The 21,376-nt window shown below is 44.8% G+C and overlaps 1 protein-coding gene and 1 non-coding gene across 2 annotated transcripts; one reads left to right on the top strand and one right to left on the bottom strand.

Annotated features, from left to right (window-relative positions):
- The first annotated feature begins 9,197 nt into the window (after positions 1-9,197).
- Positions 9,198-12,973, top strand: SMIM10L2A (small integral membrane protein 10 like 2A). Its single transcript, XM_035288304.3, has 2 exons — positions 9,198-9,991; positions 10,897-12,973. The coding sequence occupies exon 1, from the start codon at positions 9,387-9,389 to the stop codon at positions 9,621-9,623; it is 237 nt and encodes a 78-aa protein (XP_035144195.1). The 5' UTR covers positions 9,198-9,386; the 3' UTR covers positions 9,624-9,991; positions 10,897-12,973.
- A 2,418-nt stretch (positions 12,974-15,391) lies between these two features.
- LOC118150787 (5S ribosomal RNA) lies at positions 15,392-15,510 on the bottom strand. The gene has a single exon (XR_004738924.2). It is a non-coding gene; the product is annotated as a 5S ribosomal RNA (ribosomal RNA).
- Between the last annotated feature and the right edge of the window lie 5,866 nt (positions 15,511-21,376).

The raw sequence follows: 21,376 nt of genomic DNA on the forward strand, positions 1-21,376 counted from the left end.
ATAAAATCTAAGAGAACTGGTTATTAGCAGCCCTTAAAGAATGGCTAAAGGAAATTATCTAAACAGAAAGGAAAGGATAACACAGAAGGTTGGAACTTCAGGAAGGAAGAAAGAAAAATGAAATGAGTAAAAGTGGGGGTAAACATAACAGCATAACTTTCTCCTCATGAGTTTTTAAGATCATGTTTGATGGTTAAAGCAAAACTTATAACATTAGCTAAGGCAGGCTCAATGTACATAGAGGAAATGCTTAAGCTATTTATATTTAAATGAGAAGAGGGCAAAGAAAGCTAAATGGAAGTAAAATTTCTCCACTCAAGTGGTTTCGACTGTGATATGTAATGCATACTGTAATACATAGAGTAGCCAACAAAAAACTTTTTAAAGAACTATATTAAAAATATTATATATAAATCAAAACAGAATTTTTATAAATGTTCAAGTATCCTACAGGAAGGCAAGAAAAGAGAAACAGAGGGATAAGAAACAAAAGGAACAAACAGAAAGCAAATAATGAAATAGCAAACTTAAGCCCTAGCATATCAATATTCACTTTAAATGTAAATGATATAAGAATAGGAATAAAAAGACAGAGATTGACAGTGGATTAAAAAAATAATCCAATGCGATGCTACAAGAACCTCACTTCAAATTTTTATGAGATTTCAAAGATTTATTCATTGTCAAGTGTGGTTTTATGCTTCTTAAACAAAAAATATGTTTCCAAAGACTCCACCAAATTTTATTTTGTATGAATCACCCAATTACAAAAAGACAAATATTGTATGATTTCACTTATATGAGGTACTTAGAATAGTCAAATTCATTGAGACACATAGCTGAATGGCGGTTTTCAGAGTCTAAGGGCAGGAAGAAATGGGGATTTGTAATTTAATGGATATAGAGTTTCTGTTTTGCAAGAAAAAAGAGCTACAGTGATTGGTTGCAGAACAACTTGAATGTTTTTTTTTTTTTTTTTGAGACAGAGTCTTGCTCTGTCACCCAGGCTGGAGTGCAGTGGTGGGATCTCCACTCACTGCAACCTCCACCTTCTGGGTTCAAGCAATTTTCCTGCCTCAACCTATTGAAAAGCTGGGATTACAGGCACCTGCCACCATACCCAGCTGATTTTTGTATTTTTAGTAGAGACAAGGTTTCACCATGTTGGCCAGGCTGTTCTCAAACTCCTGACCTCAGGTGATCTGCCTGCCTTGGCCTCCCAAAGTGCTGGGATTACAGGTGTGAGCCACCACACCAGGCCAGATGTTCTTAATACTACTGAACACTTAAAAATAGCTAACATGATCAATTTTATGTTATGTGTATTTTACTGCAATTCTAAATTTTTTAAATAAAAGAAAAAAAGAGACAAGTGAGAACCTTAAAAAAAAAAAAAAAAAAAAACAACTCCCTACAGTTAACATCATACCTAATGGTGAAAGACTGAATGCTTCCCCCTAAGATCCCCACAAGGCAGTGATGTTAGCTTTCCACCACTCTTTGTCAACCTAGTACTGGAAATTCTACCCACTGCAATAACACAAGGAAAGGAAATAAGGATTGGGAAGAAAAAGATAAAACTGTCCCAATTTGCAGATGACATGGTTGTCTAGTTAGAAAATTCAAAGGAATTGACAAAAAGACTCCAAGTGATACTGGTAGGCTGGGGGACGTCCCCAAACACCAGTTAGACTTCCATCCCAGCTGGTATGCACAATCTTGACACCATTGTGAGAAGGAATGCAGCAACAAGTCAGAAAAGAGTGAAATTACAGTAATTTATTGCAAAGCAAAATACACACTCAAGAAAGGGGAGTGTAGGCATACTCAGAGTGAGTCATGTAAGGAAATTTGGTGCTTCTACCTTTGTGAGTTTCTTTAATCAAGGGGTGAAATATTCACAAAGATTCCAAGTAAAGGTTGGAGATTTCTTGGAACTGTAGCACCACCAATTTTTACACCAAATAAGTTTGTTCCTGGAACTGTCCTGGTGCTGGTGGGTGTGTGATTTACTATGTTCATAAGGGTATAATGATGTCCTAGGTAAAACCTAGGTCAAATCCAGCACAATATAGGGTCCAGTTGGTCTTAGCCAGCTTGGTCCATACCCTGGTTTTTCAGGGTCTTACAAGCCCCTAGCTTTTGCTGCTATTTCAAGTTTCCTTCTGCTAGTCATATGAAACTGCTGCCTGGAATTTTCTATTCTTCTGTGACCACACTGCATTATTCTCGTCTCACAAAAAGTAAGAAAAAAGTTCAGCTAGGTTGCAGGAAACAAGAGGAACACACAAAAAAATTATCATATTTCTACATACTAATAATGAACAAGCATGTGGAAACTGAAATTGAAAACGCAGTCATATAAAATTGCTTCAAAGACAATAAGTACTTACGAGTATATTTAACAAACATATATAGAATCTGAATGCTGAATATTCTACAGTTTTGATGAAATAAAGAATATCTAAATAAATAATGAAATATACTGTGTTCACTGATTTGAAGAATCAACACAGAAATGATGTCAATTTTCCCCTAAATTGGTCTGTAATTTTTTTTTATTACAAAGAAAGAAAGAGAAAGGGGGAGAGAGAACAGGAGTCTTGCTCTATTGCCCAGGCTGGAATGCAATCCAAAAATAAGTCTTAAAAACCTCTTTTATGCCGATAATTGTGCTTAACAGCGGAGACAGGAAAGAATAAGGGAAGAAAATAACAAACAGCCAACCAGTATTTCATTTAAGTCTGTGAAATGCTATGCAAATGCTGAAGAGTGATTTACTTCCGATTATGTGGTCACTTTCAAAATAGATGTAATGTGATACTGGGAAAAATGTATTTTCTGTGGAACTGGGGTGAAGAATTCTATAAATATTCACTGAATTTACTTGTTCCAGGTCTGAGTTCAAATCATAGATGTCCCTGTTAATTTTCTATCTCGTTGATCTGTCGAATATTAACAATGTGGTGTCAAAGTCTCCCACTATTATTGTGCGGGAGTCCAAGTATCTTTATAAGTCATTAAGAACTTGTCTTATATATCAGGGTGTTCTTATATTGGGTGCATATATATTTATGATCATTGACTCCTGTTGTTGCATTGATCCTTTTACCATTATGTAATGTCCTTCTTTGTTTCTTTTAGTCTTTGTTACTATTAAAGTCTATTTTGTCAGAGACGAAAGTTACAACTCCTGTTTTTTCTTTCTTTTTTTTTTTTGCTCTCCATTTGATTGGTAAGTCTTCCACCAACCCTTCATTTCAAGTCTTTGTGTGTCTTTGCTTATGAGATGGATCTGGATACAGTGTACCAATGGGTTTTGACTTTTTATTCAATTTGCCTGTCTGTGTCTTTGATTGAGGCATTTAATGCATTTAAATTTAGGATTAATATTGATATTTGTGAGTTTAATATTGTCATTTAATGCTAGCTGGTTATTTTGCCCATTAGTTGATATAGATTCTTCATTATGGAGATACTCTTTACCTTTTGGTCAGTTTTTGGGATGACTGATACTGGTTGTTCCTTTCTGTGTACAGTGCTTCTTTCAGAAGCTCTTGTAAAGCAGGTCTGGTGGTGATGAAATCTCTTGAGTGCTTGCTTGTTTGTGAAAAATTTTATTTTTCCTTCATTTGTGACGTTTAGTTTGGCTGGATATGAAATTCTGGGTTGAAAATTCTTTTCTTTGAGGATATTGAATATTGACCCCCCACTCTCTTCTAGTTTGTCGGGTTTCTGCTGAGAGGTCTGCTGTGAGTCTGATAGACTTCTTTTTATGGGTAACCTGACTTTTCTCTCTAGCTGCCCTTAGAATTTTCTCCTTTATTTCAACCCTGGTGAATCTAACAATTATGTGTCTTGGGGTTGCTCTACTTGAGGAATATCTTTGTGGTGTTCTCTGTATTACCTGGAGTTGAGTATTGCCCTGCCTTTCTAGGTTAGGAAAGTTTTCCTGAATAATATCCTGAAGAATATTTTTCAGCTTGGATTCATTCTCTTCATGACATTCAGGTACACCTATCAAACGTAGATTAGGTCTTTTCACATAGTCCCATATTTCTTGGAGAGTTTGCTCATTCCTTTTTACTCTTTCTTCTCTAATCTTGTCTTCTTGTTTCATTTCATTGAGTTGGTCTTTGACCTCTGATATCCTTTCTTCTGCTTGATCAATTCAACTGTTAAAACCTGTGCATACTTCTAGGTGTTCTCGTATTGTATTCTTCAGTTCCAGTAATTCACTTATATTCTCTAAATTGTCTATTCTCATTAGGATTTCGTCAAACCTGTTTTCAAGGTTCTTAGTTTCTTTACATTGGGCTAGAACATGTTCTTTTAACTCACAGAAATTTCTTATTATCCACCTTCTGAAGCCTAATTCTGTTAATGGAACGCACTCCTTCTCCTTCAGGCCTTGTTCCCTTGTTGATGAGGAACTGTGATCCCCTGTAGAGGGAGAAGCATTCTGATTTTGGGTATTCTCAGCATTTTTACACTGGTTTCTTCTCATCATTGTAAATTTATCCACCTGTCATCTTTGTAATTACCGACTTTCAAATTAGGTCTCTGAGTAGACGTCCAACTTGTTGATTCCCAGCACCAGAATCTGAGCAACCCACTGTGCCAGCTAAAACAGTGGCATTAAGATTCATGGTGCTTTTCTGCCTGGGAATCTCTGGTCTGTCTTCCTTCTTGAATCCCTTTTTCAATCAGCAGAATAGGTGACTCTGCCTTCCCAGAGCTCCGAATGTCGACCAAAACGGGACCCAGTCCCGTTTACTCTGCACCAAGAACCGCCGCGCCGGGGCACCAGCGAAACTGCCATGCCGGCCACAAGAGTTGTGCTGGCGACCCATGGGGCTCCTCCCGCTGGGAATTTCCTGGTCTGTGAGCAACAAAAATTCGTCTGAAAGTGTGGCGTCCTCTTGTTCTCTGCACTTTCACTGGGAGCTACAATCCTGAGCTGCTAGTAATCAGCCATCTTGGATCTCTCTCCCTGGTCTGTAATTTTAACACAATTTTCAGCAAGGCTTTTTGTACCCATAGACAAGCTTATTCTAAAATGTATATGGACAGGCACAAGCCCGAGAGTAGCCAAAGAAATGTTAAAAAAAAGAGAGAGACAGAGAGAGAGAGAGAGAGAGAGAGAGAGAGAGAGAGAGAGAGAAAAGTCATGCTACCCCATTGATATGGTCTGGATGTGTGTCCCCTGTAATACTCATGTAAAATTGTAATCCCCAGTCTTGGATGTGGGGTCTGGTGGGAGGTAATTGGATCATGGGGGTGGTTTCTCAGGGGTAGTTTCTCATGAATGGTTTAGCACCATCCCTTTGGTGCTGTTCTCATGATAGTAAGTGGGTTTTCATGAGATCTTGTTGTTTAAAAGGGTGTGGCACCCCCAAACTGCTCTCTTTCTCCTGCTCCATCCATGTGATGTGCCTGCTCCCCCTTTGCCTTCTGCCATGATTGTAAGCTTCCCGAGGCCTCCCCAGAAACAAAAGCTGCTATGCTTCTTTGACAGCTTACAGAACCATGAGTCAATTAAACCTCTTCTTTATAAATGATCCAGTCTCAGGTATTTCCTTATAGCAGTATGACAATGGATGAATACTCCCATATTGATATATGCTATATCCCAACAGTAATAAAGACAGTGTGGTACTAAAAAAAGAATAGACACATAGGCCAATACAACAGAACAGAGAACATAGAAAGAGATCCAAGTCTGATTTTTGACAAAGATGAGAATGAAATTCAGTGGAGGAAGGATACCCTTTCCAACAAATTGTGCTCTAATAATTAGACATTCATTAATAAAAATTGAACCTGGACTTAAACCTCAAATATTACACAAAAGTTAACTCAAAGCAGGCCACCAAATTAAATGTGAAATATAAAACTTCAAAAAGAAAGCACAGGAAAAAAATCTTTAGGACCTAAGGCTTGGTAAGGTGTTCTTACATATGATACCAAAACCATGATCCATAAATAAAAAGGACTAATAAACTGTGTTTCATCAAAATTTAAATCTTTTGCTCAGATAATGTCCTTGATAACAGAATGAAAAGACAATCTACAGGCCGGGAGGAAAATCTTTTCAGGCCACATATCTGATAAAGGACTCATATGTAGAAAATATAAAGAAGTCTCAAGATATAACAGTAGGAAACCATCCAACTAGAAAATGGCAATACCAATAAGGATATACAGACAGAAAATGAGCACATAAAATGATATTTTACCTTCATTATTGGTATTTGCCTAATCAGATATCACTATATGCCTATCAAAATGTTTAAAATAAAAAATAGTGGTAATACCAAATCCTGATGAGGATGTAGAGAATCAACATACTTATAAATTGCTGGTGGAAATATAAAATCCTAGAGCCACTTGAGAAATAGTTTGGCAGAATCTTATAAAACCTAACATTCACCTTATGACCCAGCAATTACACTTAGACATTTAACCCAGAGAAATGGACATCTGTCTTCACACAATAGCTGTAAATCAATATTCATAGCAGCTTTATTTCTAATAGCCAAAACTGGGTGAATGGTTAAACTGTGGTACAACCATACTAAGGAATACTAATCAGCAGCAAAAAGAAATTAAGAACTGTTGACACTTCAAGCCCCCAACAACTTGGATGACTCTCTAGAGAATGGTATTGAGTGAAAAAAGTCAATTCCCAAAGGTTACAATGTCATATGATTCCATTTGTTTAACATTCTTGAAATGACAAAACTGTAGAAATAGACAACACATTAGTGGGGTTGCCAATCATTAAGGAGGGAGAGTGGGATGGAAGTGGACTTGGTCAAAAAAGGGCAGCACGAGGGACTTCTGTATAGGAGAGATGAATTGTGTCAATACCAATATCCTGGTTATGATATTGTACTATAGTTTTGAAAGATATTAACCAGTGCAACTGGTTAAAGGGTACATGGGATCTCTCCACGTTTTTTTCCCAAAATTGCATGTCAATATACAATTATCTCAAGATTAATAATGTAATTAAAATATTAGTTGTAGTTCTACATACTAACAATGAACACATGGAAACCAAATATTTAACATGTAATAAAACTCACAATACCACTAGCAGTCACTCCAAAGAGGAGGAAATAAATCTAACATAGTATGTGCAGAGTGGCTGAATGTGAGTGCAAAGAGGTAACCTAAAGGAGTTTTGTTGGGTGATGGAATATTTTTGTATCTTCATTGTAGTTGTGGTTACACAAATCTTTACATGGTGTAAAATTGTTAGGACTACACGTGCACGCACTCACACATTACTGCAAGTTTAAAAAATATTGCAAGCGAAATCAGGTATGTAGTCTGGTAAACAGTAATGCATCAATTTCAGTTCTTGATTTTGATATTACATTACATCAACCAAAAAATGTCACTGTTGAGGGAAGCTGGATAAAAGGCACAAGGTCCTTTTTGGTACTATTTTTGAAATTTCCCGTGAGTCTATCATTATTTACAAACAAAATGTTAAAAAACAAATGAGATGAGGCCAAGGAGGGGTTTCAGAAATGATTGGGAGCAACAGAATCTGCAAATAAATGGGGTTCAATTCAGTCTGGAACAAAGGGTTTCTATGTGGCTTAAGTCTATATTTCTGCATCCCTTTCTTTTTCAAATATTTTTTTCATTGTATTATACAAGGAATATGTATAGACATACATTTGGGTATATGTACATATATAGCAGAGTAAAAGGTGTAAATGTTTCTATTGTCTTAACCAGAACAGTATAGAGCCATTTGACATATCTGCCCCGGCTTTTTTCTTTTTGTGGTAGAGGCAGTCTCACTCCATCTCACTCCATCATACAGTGGCAGGATCATAGCTCACGGTAACATCAAACACTCCTGGGCTCAAGTGAACCTCCCACCTCAGGCTCCTGAGTAGCTGGGACTACAGGTATTTTTTGTAGAGACAAGGATCTTGCTATGTTGCCTAGGCCTAGCCTTAAGTGATCCTCCCATCTCCGCCTCCCAAAGTGCTGAGATTGCAGGCAGGAAAAACCATGTCTGGCCGGGTCACAGTGACTCACAGCTATAATCCCAGCACTTTGGGAGGCCAAGGCGACTGGATCACCTGAGGTCAGGAGTTCCAGACCAGCCTGGCCAACATGGTGAAACCCCGTCTCTACTAAAAATACAAAAATTAGCCAGGCTTGGCCTCATACCTGTAGTCCCAGCTACTCAGGAGGTTGAGGCAAGAGAATCACTTGAACCTGGGAGGCGGAGATTGGAATGAGCAGAGATTGTGAGCCTGGAAGACAGAGGGAAAAAAAGAAAGAAAAGAAAAACTGCGCCCGGCCTCCTGCCCTGGCATTTTTCGATGCATGTATACCATGCATGGATGTGTTGTGTTGTTGAAAAATCGTGATGTCCACACAATAACCTAGTGGTTCTGGAACTGGATTTTTTTTTTTACTCGACCATGTAGGTAGGACAATTGCCCAATCGATGTATATGAATCCGCTGTGTTCCTTAAACAATTACGTGGGATACCATAGAGATGATCAAGTGTGACGGCAAACAGGTATTTTGAGAGTTCTTAATACCCACGTCAATATTTCTTGTGAAAACTGGGATGAGGTCGGGTGAATCTACTTCTTGCAGACTGTTTTTCAAAAGTCATGACCATGACGAAATGTGAGCATTTCCCCTACTTCATTAAACTGTCCGGAAAAAACGCTACTGGGTTTGGGTTGGTTTACGTTTAATAAATGAAACCACGAAAGGGCTTTTAAGGACACTGGCAACAGAAAAACAAAAAGGCCATAAGCAAGAGCAAAGGAAAACCCAAGACAACCTTGTGCAGCCAACAGGGCAAACAATGGATTAAGAAGAGAAAGGGATTAATGTAGATTCTCTAGATCTGTCTTCCAGGTTGTCCTCCTCCACTCCAGCTCCACCTAGGATATACTGTCAAAAGGATCCCTGGCAGCTCCATCCACCCTTCAATCCGCTCCTGCCTCCAGAGGCGCTCGGAAAGAGGCGGGGCTGTGTGGGCGGGACGAGGAGCGGTGGGCGGAGCCGAATCTGGGGGCGTGTCTAGTAGGCGGTGTCGCGGCGCCTCTCTGAGGCTTCAGCTGGGGGCGTGCTTCGCTGGGTGGAGCTATATTGGGGGCGGGGCCTTTAGTGAGTGGGTGTGGAGGGGGCGGGGCTGTGCGGGCTCGAGAAGGAGGGGCCGAGACTGCGGCCACCAGAGCTCGGCTCGGTCTGGGAAGCCGGAGAGCGGGGAGAGGGCGGGGCGGATAGGGCACCCTGCGGCCGGCGGGGCGCGCTAGTGCTCCAGTCCGGCCGCCCTGAGGCTCCCGCTCTTGTGGGTCAATCGGTCGTCTGGGCCTGCGCCGGGCCCGGGCCCATGGCGGCGTCCGCGGCTCTGTCGGCGGCGGCGGCGGCGGCGGCCCTGTCTGGCCTGGCGGTGCGTCTGTCGCGCTCGGCGGCGGCCCGCGGCTCGTACTGCGCCTTCTGCAAGGGGCTCACGCGCACGTTGCTCACCTTCTTCGACCTGGCCTGGCGGCTGCGCATGAACTTCCCCTACTTTTACATCGTGGCTTCGGTGATGCTCAACGTCCGCCTGCAGGTGCGGATTGAGTGAGCGGCGGCGGCGGCCTGGCTGGAGGGGCGCGCTTGTCCCCGTCCGCCCCCGGCCGGGTCCCCGGCATGAGGGACAGCTGGGACGCGGCGGGGGGCGATGGCGGGGCAGCACGGGCCCCTGGACTCTAGACCTCCGCCGCCCCGGCACCACCGCCTAGCCCTGGCCGTGGCCCTGGCCCCGGGCCCAGCCCCGGTTTCAGCCCAGGGGTACCAGATCGCGCAGAAACGCACTGAACAGGCCCCTGCCATCGGGCTCCAGAAACTACCTGGGCTCGGCCGACCTGTTGCCTCACATTGGCCAAAGAGGGGGAAGCCGGAAGGAGGGAATTCTGTTGCTGCGACTTGACTTTCCAGGCCCGGAGCAGGAAGGTAGGAGGCGAGAGGTTGGAATGGGGGAGGAGCGGTGGCTTTGCCCTCCAGTTAGCGGGGCACCTTGGTGGTCAGGGGCAAATATGCAAGGCACGGGGCGAACCAGCCCGAAGAGCTGTGGAGCCCAGCTGGGGAAAGGAAAGGCAGCTGCAGGCTCTCACGTCCTCCCCAGTCATGATTTTAGGATAGGATGAGGGGCGGCCCTCTCCCACCCCGGCCCCAGTGCCCGCCTCGCTTTCTGCATGGGCCTGGAGGGTATCCCCTGACTGGGGAATGGAGGGGAATGGCCGGGGGTGGCGGTCCAGGGAAGGGCCTAGAAAATCAACGATGCCCCACCCTTCTCCTCCCCCAATTTGGTGGGCATAGGGAGGTCGGTTCTCTTCTAGGCCAAGCCCCACATCTGTTCTCTTCTCAGCCATCAGCCCTTGGGGCTCTCTGCAGCTCCTGCACAGCCCTTGGCCGTACTGCCTCCTGTCCTGTCTTTGGGGCCAGAGGACTGGTCTGTGCCTGGTCCTGATGTCCCTCGTGCTCCCCCGCCCCTCCCTGAGGGCACCCCCCAAGCTCTGCGTTTGGAAACAGGGAAGAGTGGGAGAGATTCATTCCTACTGTCCCCTTCCCCACAGTCTTGCTCTTTTGCCACGTCAGCCCATGCTCCCTAAGGCCCCTAGCAAGGCCCTCCCAGGGCCAGAGTCCCATCCTCCGGGCCCCAGACGGCCTCAAGAAGCCCACTGTAACTGAAGTGATCTGGGAAAAGGAGACCTGCCTGAGCACACAGCAGCTCTCAGCCTGGGCTGGGCAGAGCAGATGGAGGAGGGGCTTGCAGAGGACACCATTCCTGGGGGAAGCTAGGACCTCTCTGGTGGCTAGGCAACTCAGGCCCCCATCTATCTTTCTTTCTCTTTCAGGCATTGGTGTTTGTAGACCATGACCCGCCCATGCTCTGGCCTTGCCTGGGGGCACCTCTGGCCTGAACAGGAGGAGAGGAAGGGTCTTCCTCGGAGAGGCACAACACGGACAAAGGCTCATGAGGCAGGGGTGCCTGGTGATCCCGTCCTGGCTCGGGAAGGGAGGCCCGAGTTCCCTGGGAACTGAAATCTGCTAGCAACACTGAAGGAGTGCATTTCCTCCTCCTAATGACAGGGGAAACTGAGGCTTTGGGGAGGTGGGGGATTTGCCCTTGACACCAAGATAGGAGGAGGAGGAATTGAGTGTGCCCCTGGGCCTGCAGGCCCCCACACCCCTCCCCAGTCTTCTCCAAGACCTGGCATGGTGGGAAGAGGGAGGGGGAAGCAGAGAGGAAGCATAGGGCTCCTAGTGCACCAAGGGAGACAGGGGCCCGGGGGAGGGAACCTGGGGATCTAGCTTTCCTTGGAGCAGTATGGAAGGTAACAGGGAAGATCAGGAGGACAGACAGCTGAGATGGGAGACAGGAGAGATGGGCCCCAGGACCTCTGGGGAGCCAAGCTCTCCCCACAGAACCTAGTCTCCCCACCCCACCTGGAGCTTCACCAAGGGCTCCTCAGCAGTGAAGTGGCACAAGCCTCCCAGTTCGGTGGCCAAGTGGAGGTGGTGGTGTTGTCGTGGCTCCTGGAAACACGACATAACCAGGAGGTGAGAAGAGATAAACCAGGGGTGGGCCTGGGCTGAGACTCATGGCATGACCCCAATTCTCTCTCCTGAAGCTCGACCCACCATCCTCAGGATCACACAGGAGAATCTCATCCTCACAGCTTGGATTGGTCCTGGGGGCCCCCTGGTGTGCTGCTAACTGGTGTACCACAATGATCAGGAGCAGCCCAGAGGGGAGCCAGGAAGAGACCCTTGCCCTCACCCTCTATCCCCATTTCTGCATCTCTTACACCGGTACCCCAGGGTCCACGTTCCCAGTTCCTGGGACTGAAAACTGCAGCAGTCGGCCAGCTCCAGGGACAGAGTGGCCCAGCCACTTACCATGTACCCTCCTCAGCTGCCCACTGGACCCAGGTCCTGAATGAAGCTGTCCACCTGCTTGACCCCAGAAGAGGGGACGGTGGCTGCCTCGTGCCCCCTGCAGTCTCCCACAGCTAGGGCCTGATGGTGTGCCTCCTTGTACCAGGTCTCCTGGGAACCCCTGACCCTGCTGGCCCCTCTCATCTACCCCTACTCTGTCCACCCTGGACCCCCATGGGCGCCTGTCAGCCTGCTGGTTCCCCCCTACAGATCTCTGTGGGCAGCCTCCATGGGACAAGAGTGACACAGGGCTGGAAGAGAGGAATGAGGGGCCTCCTGGTGTATAATGCACAGATGTGGCACTTTCAAACCCTGGTGTCACCCTCTGGGTGACTGGATCCCCAGCTCCAGCCTCTTCCTGGGCCAGTGAGGAAGGGTGGAGGAAAGCTCTTCTCTGAGTGCATGCGTGGGAGTGTGGGGGTGCCTGAGGCCCTCCCCATGCAAGGGGCTCGGCTTGGGACCCTGGAAGCTGCTTCCCTACTGGGAGAAATGCATGTCAGAGCCTCAGGGGTCCCTGCCCTCAGAGATCCCCCTCCCACTGCAGGAAGCCCCACCCTATAAGAGGGGCACAGAAGTCCATGTCTGCCCACCCCCGGTGGCTTCTGCTGTGGCTGTATTGGCCTAGAGGGGTGGTTGGGGAAGGTCAGGGCTGAGCCCTCAGCATCTGCTCCTGTTCCTGCTTTTTCACTTCTGCTGCCTGAAGTGGTAGCCCCGCCTGCTGCTCCTCCACCTCACTCCCTTCCTCTTCTCGGGGGCCCTTGCTGTGTGACAGGGTCTCCACGCACTTTATTTATTTGCAGTCTGTTTTCCAGGCAGCAGAGCTTCTACAAATGCAGACACCGACCAGAATGACTTATGCTTTTCTGTGTGTGATTCACTGTGTACTGGTCAGCACAGGCTGGCCAGAGAGATGTTCTTGTTTCTGGTGTTGTCACGTCTTGTTTTCTCTAAGTTAAAAGAAAAAATCCTTGATTTAATACACTAAAATCCTAACTGGAGGCCTCCTGTGTCTGGTGGGGGATGCAGTGGCCCCGGGTGGAGAGACACCCTGTGGTGAGGTCACCGGCTCCCATGGCCAGGAACTGGCAGGGAGAAGCCTCCGAGAGGGAGGGCTTGGGGAGCCTGTGGCAGGGACGGTGTTTCCTGTTCAGAGGCTGTGCTGAGACCCAACTTGACCCAGACTACTGCCCCATGAGAAGCAGGCAACAGCATAGCCTGGCCTAGAGAGGTGGCTGCTTGTCCTGTTTACAATGTCTGTTCAAATGACCCAAAATGTAAGTCCTCTTCCATTTTAGAGTCTAGTGATCAAAAGTGCCTGTCAGTGGAATCCTGAGGGTTGATTAGAGTAAAGTCAAATGAAGCAGACTTCACGCAGGTCATTTTGTGTAGTGCTGAGACCCCTCCCTGCCTGAGGCCACCTCCCACTGCCTCCCTACCAGCCAGGTTACTGCAGAATCTTGGAGAAGATAAAGGACCTGGTCCCGGAAACCTGCTTCCCTTCCCTCACCTTGGAGGCAAACTGTGCCATCGGAGCCTCCCTCCCTCGTGACTCCCACAGGAGAGAGCTCCCTAGTGACTGCTGTAGGGGTTGGCAAGCAGGTAGAAGGTGGGAGAGGGAGGGCTGAGGGGAGTGTTAGAGGAAGGCCCACAGGGCCCCAGGAGGGAGGCATCAGAGGACACAGGGAGGTGGCAAAGACTCAGGAGTGCAGCCTGGTTTAGGGGCCCTGGGGCCACTCCTGTTGCTAAGGGCTACCCAGGGGTCAGAGCACTCTCACAAGGAGGACCCTTCCAAAAGCACTGGTGCCAACACCCTATGGTATCTTCCACCACAGGAGAAATGGGCCCCAGGCCCTGAGCTTCCCTCCCCTTTGTCTAGATGGTCCTCTTCAGTCCCTGATGGTCCCACTCCCACTCCAGGGATGAAGCGACTTGGCAAACCAAGATGGGGGATGATCCTCCCAGAGCCTGGCTCCAAGACCTCCTGAAGAGAGAGGACCCATCCCTGCTACAGAGGAAGGGAAGGCAGGAAAGCCAGTTCTCCTCCAATGGGAGCCCAGGAGACCTGAGCCCTAAGCCCTGAGCCCAGCTCTTCCACTTCCTACTGTGTGGTGCCAGGCAAACTGTACAACCTCGAGTTTTTAGTAAGGCTCCTTTGGGATGCTTGTAAGCAGTGAATATGATGGTGTCTGTTCAATGTTTGTCATCTGATCTCACCTGGAGCAGCCTTGTTACTGTGGGGAAAAGGAACCAAGTGAAGGGAACGGACCTCTGATGATAGCCTGCCATGTACCAGGTGCATTCTAGGTGCTTTGCATTCTAATCTCATCATAATCCCCAAACCACCTAACCATTATCCCCATTTTACAGAGAAACCAAGGACAGGAACCAAATCTGAAATAGAACCCCAAGCAGAAGCTCTTTTCCTGAGCTCCCAATCCTCCCTGGAGAGGCAGGGAATTGGGTTGGAGTAGTGATGGAATGGAATAGCAAAGATGGAAGATGACCCTGTCCTTTCTGGGTGGGGTCCATGAGGCAGAAAAGAAATCCAAGGCTTGGATGAGGGGTAGACTTGAGAGCTTTCTCCAAATGGAGCTCCCCAGTGGGAGCAGCTGGGGCTACCCTGAGATAGGCCCACCCGTCTTCCCTCCATTCCACCTCCAGAGACTGATTGGGACCTAAGCGACTGAGTCAGGAAAGGGCAAGAAAGCAGCCAAGTGGGCAGTTCCGGGGGCACCAGAGCAAATACACTGAGAAATGGGAAATAGAAAGAGCATGCAAAATCCCATCCTACTCCTACCCAACCCACCTTCAAGGTAAATTGCTGGGTTTTGCACAAATTTTCACTTTGTGTGCATCTTTTACGTATATAAAACTGTAAACATACTACTTTGAAATCAGATTCCACTATTTCCTGTTTGTCTTACCATGTTATGTATTTTCCTACATCCAAAGCTACCTAGCAACTCTTTTGTATGAAGGTTTCATCATGTATCCCCCAGTCCCTCTTGGTTGTTTTCCTTTGTTGTCATTTATTTGGGGGGTGGGGGTTGGTTTGCTTTCTGTCGTTATTTTTCCTTGTTTTCATAAGTGATATACTGACAAATGCCATTGTGGATAAATGCTGTGGCGCAATTATGATCAATTCCTTGATATATATTCCTAGAACGTGCACAAAAGGGTATGCATGGCTTAGGGCTTTTGAAACTCTCCAGCGTTGGAGTACCAAGTTACACTACTCACTCCAGTCAGGATGAGAGTTTTTTTGAGATGATGGTGGCAATTCTGATTAAATAGATTTAAAAATTCATTACTGCCTTTCATTTCCTCAAGCTGGGTGCATTTCTCTTTCTTCAAGATAATATAATATTTAACCCATCACTTCTCTAAAGTGTTTCCTTTTTTTTTCAAAAAAGCCTACAGCACCTGGTATTCCTGGACAGTCTTCCTTCCAAGTACTAACCAGGCCCAACCCTGCTTAGCTTCCAAGATCTGATGAGATTGGGTGCATTCAGGGTGGTATGGCTATAGATGCATGTTTCCTTCCTGATCATCTCTATTTTAATGCTAGAGCTAACTCCGTTTCCTAGGAGAGAGAACTTGATTCTTTCCTTCTACTCCCCTTTACCTATCCCTGAGTCTCACAACAGGTTTGTCAGTCTCTCAATTTGATAGGTTAAAAGTTTATTTTGATCTTTTATGTTGTATTCATTTGAATACATAATCAGGATTAAATATTTTCATATTCCTATTGCTTAGTTGTACTTCCGTTTTCAACTATCGGGAGTAATTTTTTTAAAAAAGAGGAAGTGAGGCGGGGCATGGTGGCTCATGCCTGTAATCCCAGCACTTTGGGAGGCTGAGGCAGGTGGATCATGAGGTCAGGAGTTCAAGACCAGCCTAGCCAAGATAGTGAAACCCCGTCTCTACTAAAAATACAAAATTTAGCCAGGTATGGTGGTGTGTGCATGTAATCTCAGCTACTCAGGAGGCTGAGGCAGGGAATTGCTTGAACCCAGGAGGCGGAGGTTGCAGTGAGCCGAGATCGTGCCACTGCACTCCAGCCTGGGTGACAGAACAAGACTCTGTCTCAAAAAAAAAAAGAAAAAAGAAAAAAGAAATAAAAATGAAAGGAAATGAGATGTGCCTTTTATCATTCAGTGATGGGTAGCAACTTCAGGCCAGGATGTCAGTTTGAATTAACTGTGAAAGAACATTACCCTAACCCATTGCTTCCCTACCTTCTTTTCCAAACACACCATAACAATGGACAGTATATTTTAAAAATAGTAGCCACTCTCAAAAGTAAAATAGGAAATCTCTAAGACCCAGAAGCAGAAGGATTGCAGAGCAGTAAATGGGACCTGTAGCTTCACTGCCTTGGAGGCTAGCAAGGGAAACAGGTCTGAGAAGCTAGGAGAGCGATCTAAATGTAAGCAGGCACTGCATGTGGTAAGGAGCCAGAACTAGGTGTTCTGTATGGATCTAGAAGGTAGAAAAATGTTTCCAACATGAATAAAAATCAGAATATCATGACCTACCCACCTCACGTCTCTACTAAAAGTGAGTCCCCTGCTTAAACCATGAATTGAAACAAAGTGAAACATCTCAGTCCCTCTCAATGAAAGACTCGATTCCTGATTTTGCACTGTGCTCAGTGCAGGGTCTGGATTTGTACCAATATGGCAAAAAAAAATAAACCTCAAATGGTGATTAGGATATGTACACACACAAAATATACCGCTGGGCCCCTACAGTTAAACTAAACAACACTGAAGACAAAGGAAATATCCTAAAAGTCACTAGAGAGGAAAGACAAATTACCCATAAAAAGAAAAAAAGCTGGATTGACACCAAATATCCACAAAAATGGGTGCCAGAAGACGATGCATCAGTAAGGGTTCAGTTGCAGGAAACAGAAATCACTGTAGCTATTTTAAACAGAAGTTCAATTCAACCATGGACCAGGTGTTTATGAAATTATTTCAAAGGCTGAAAGAGAGGAATGTAGGTTGGACTTCTAAAAAACACTCCCAGGATACCACAACAGAACTGGCTCACCAAAGTAGGTAACACTTGTACTCAATTCAGATGGCAGGAAATTGGGAGCCCAACACTGTAGCTGTGATTCAGAGATCAGAAAGCTGCTGTCATATCATAACCACCTTTTGACACCGTGAAGCTAGTGACTACACAAAGGAACACTGCAGCAGGAAAATATAAAGTCTGCATGACTGTATTAACAAGCAGAAAGACCCAACGGAGCAGGAAGGTGGCTGCTGCTTCCTATCTATCATTTCAATCTCACCCAAGAGTACCTAACTGGTGGGATATCATTCATATTCAGAACCTCCAACTACAGGGTAATATGAGAAATATTAGATGTGGACTTTTCTGACTGTGAAGTCCAGAAAGGTACATTAGGAGATTGGGATGGATACTCAGTCCTTATTTGCCATATGTGTCACAATTAATGTCTTCAAAGCATGACAAGAAACCTGTGAGCCTAGAACTTATGAATACATGGAACACAGGAGAACTTGAACATTTTGCTATCCATCAACTCTTGGTGACAGAATTACTGAAAAAAATGTATGTTAGCAATAAGAATGAGAAACTCACAAGGAAAGAATGGAAGTCAAGAAATAACAGCAAGGAAATAGTAATTAAAAGGGGTTTAAAATCTCAATATGCATTGATAGTTAAGCAGACAAGGAAGGAGTGAAAAAAACCACATTTATTGAGAACTTACCTTGTGTCAGGTACTGCTTTAAGCACATTACATATACTAAATAATGTAATACTCATCATGACCCTAAAACAGAAACTTATATTATCGCACTTTATAAAGATGAGGAAACTTGGGCTCAGAGTGGTAAAGAAACTTGCCCAAGGTCACACACCTGGTGGAGCAGATTTGTGCCAAGATAGTTTTACTCCTGAGTCTGTACTCGCACTTATAAAAAGAAGGACAGAGAGAAGGAAATATATGGAGAAGGGGTGGTGAAAAGTTTTCTGTGCACTCATAACGAGCTTATACTAAAATTCAAAACAACATGAGAATTGCGGAGATAGAGTGCTGAGGGAAGATAACACAGGTAAGGCTTTTGTCAGGAAGAGAATTGATCAGCTGAATAATTCGAAAAAATTAATTTTTAGTGTGCATGTTTAAAATTTAAGGTTAGGAAGATTCTGGGAAGGTGGTGGAGTAGGAAGCACTAAAAATCAGTCTCCCCACTGAGACAACAATTTCACTGACAGACTCCAATATAGCTATTTTGGAACTCTGGAATATACTGGAGACTTGCAATTTTCATGGGAAAGTTTGACGGTAAAGTGGGTTTAATTTTGGTCAATTTCAGCTTAGTCCACTAGCAGCTACCCATCCAGCAGCCCCAGCCTTGTGGCAAGCACGGTGCACATGTTAATGGAACAGTTTCCACATAACGAACAGGAGCAAGGGTGAGCAAAAGGGAACTTGCCCTCCCAGTATTGCAGATATGTCCTCAGAGAGCTGATTGCTCCTCCTGATCACAGACTTGCAGACAAAGATGTGGGTGGCCTTTTGTTTCCCCTCTCTCCACCGTTGCAAGTCCTCATCTGGCTGAAGCAACTTCCCAAGATTTAAAGGGGCAGAACCACTTTTCCTTTGCCTTCCTTCATTTTTCCCCTTTTCCCTTTTGGAAGCCACAGATTAAAGACTAGGACATTCAAAAACAAGTGCATATATAGAGGAAATTAGAAAGTGACTGCACACGCACAGGGAAAGCTGCAGGCTTAGAAAACACCTGAGAAGATCTTAAGTTTACACCTCAGGCTAGTCTTTGGCAAAGAGACAACCTACAGCAATAAAAAGAACCACAATAAATAAAAACAATAACAAAAAGCGGCAAACACCAAGGAAGGGGAAGAATCTGATTTCCAAAGTTCTCACATTATTAGATTCAAAGGTCTAATTTTCAACAAAAAATCATAAGGCATAGAAAGATGGGGGGGAACCCCACAAGAGCCGAGGCAAGGGTCTGAAGCCTCAGCATGTTCTCATATAAACATAGAATTAGAAAAGAATTAGAGATATAGTTACATAGTTATTCCTATATATAGAATAATAAATAATCACATAGCTGTTCACATGTAATCATAGGTATATACATATATATATATATAATCATATAATCTTTAATCTTACTAATGAGTCTCAGGTCAAGAAGTATGGGACTGAAGTGGCATTGGAAAAGAGGTGACCCTAAGGCAAGATGCTCTAAGCCCTTTGTCACGCCTGCATAAGGGCTGCTGGAGGACACCTCAGCTGTGCAACAATGTCAGCGCTGTGAAAGCGCCCGCAGCTTAGCCAGCTAGGGAAGGAGATGTTCAAGATGGCCGAGACGTCTCCTTCCTCCGGGGAGTGAGGAGAAAACTCTGCTCTTCCAAGCTCTTGTGGTAAGCCCGACGGCTGTCAGGGAGACCCACAAACATCCGGGGACTTAATTGTCTCTATGTGGTGCTGTGCTTCAGCAGTCACATTCCATGTCTACTTTCAGGTTCTGCTTCTACATCTGGTTCCTCTTTTTCTTAAAAGATAAGAATTAGTAATAGTAACATAAATCTTAGTGACCTTGTTATTTCTTGACAAATACGAAAAAAGTGCTGACGCCTTAGGTTTTCTCCTTGCCTCGGCTTCTTCAAAGTCTTGGGTCCCTGTCTCCAAGACACGTGATTTACCTGACCCTATCACTGACCACCATTACCTCATCCTACCCACCCTTCTCCCCACTTTGTACTCAGTAACTAAGTCAGAGCATCCAGGCACTGGGGCCATGGCTGGACTCCGTGCTTTGGTTGGCAGTGGACTCCCGGGCCCAAACTCTCTTTCTCTATCTCTGTGTCTTGTGTCTTTTACTTCCACAGTTTCTTGTCTCCACACTAGCAGAGAGGGACTCATGGGACCCTGTAGGGCTGGAACATACAGAAAGAAACAGGAAAATATGGCATATTCAAAGGAAAAAATAAATAAATCAGCAAAAACAGTCCATGATCTAGTATATGACAGCAGATCTACTAGACAAAGACTGTAAAGCAACTCTCCTAAAAATGCTCAAGAAAGATGTGGATAAAATCAAGAAAGTCATGTATGAACAAAATGGAAATGTCAAGAAAGAGATAGAAAGCCTAAGAAAGAAACCAAAAATAAACTGTGGCATTGAAAAGTACAAAATCTAAAATAAAAAATTCAGCAGAGGAGTTTAAAGGCAGAGTTGAGCAGCCAAAAGAAAGAATCAGCAATCTTGAAGATAGGACAATGAAAATTATCAAGTCGGAGGAACAGGTAGATAAAAGATTGAAAGAAGGATGAACAGATCCTAAGGGACCTGTGGACACCACCAAGCCAATCAGCATATGCACTGGGGAAGTCCAAAAAGGAAAAGAGATAGAGAAAGGGGCAAATAAAATATCTGAAGAAATAATGGCTAAAAACTTACCAATTTTATGAAAGACATGAATATACACCTCCAAGAATCTCAATGAGTGCCAAATAAGATGAACTGAAAGATACCCAAACCAGGGCACCTTATTATGCAACCTTCTTTCTTTCTTTTTTTTTTTTTTTTTTTGAGACAGAGTTTTGCTCGTTACCCAGGCTGGAGTGCAGTGGCGCGATCTCGGCTCACCGCAACCTCCGCCTCCTGGGTTCAGGCAATTCTCGGCCTCAGCCTCCCAAGTAGCTGGGATTACAGGCGTGCACCACCATGCCCAGCTATTTTTTTGTATTTTTAGTAGAGATGGGGTTTCACCATGGTGACCAGGATGGTCTCGACCTCTTGACCTCGTGATCCACCCACCTCGGCCTCCCAAAGTGCTGGGATTACAGGCTTGAGCCACCGCACCCTTTCAATAGACAAAGACAGAAAAATTTTGAAAGCAGCAAGAGAAAAATGACTCATCACATACAAGTGATCTTCAATGAAACTGTCAGTTAATTTCTTTCTTTTTTTTATTAGTCTTTTTTATTGCATTTTAGGTTTTGGGGTACATGTGATGAACATGCAAGATTGTTAATTTCTTTTTGGAAACTTTAGATGCCAGAAGGCTGTGGGCTGATATATTCAAAGTACTAAAAATATGTTGACCAAGAATACAATATCTGGCAACACTGTTCCTCAAAAGTGAGGGAGAAATTAAGACATTCCCAGATAAACAAAAGCTAATAGTTTGTTACCACTACACCTGACCTGCAAGAACTGCTCAAGAGAGTTCTGCAAAGTGAAATGAACGGATACTAGATAGGAATGCAAAGCTGTACGAAGAAATAACAATACCCCCCACTCCTTTCCTCCTCATTCCCTCTTCTCTCTCCTCCCTCCCTTTCTCTACCTTCTCCTCCCCTCACCTTCATCCTTC

Source organism: Callithrix jacchus, chromosome X, assembly GCF_049354715.1.
Source record: "Callithrix jacchus isolate 240 chromosome X, calJac240_pri, whole genome shotgun sequence".
In the NCBI taxonomy this organism is placed as follows: Eukaryota; Metazoa; Chordata; class Mammalia; order Primates; family Cebidae; genus Callithrix; species Callithrix jacchus.

What these genes read in the sequence shown, in the direction of transcription:
- SMIM10L2A (XM_035288304.3), top strand. Translation starts at nt 9,387, where the DNA reads ATGGCGGCGTCCGCGGCTCTGTCGGCGGCGGCGGCGGCGGCGGCCCTG.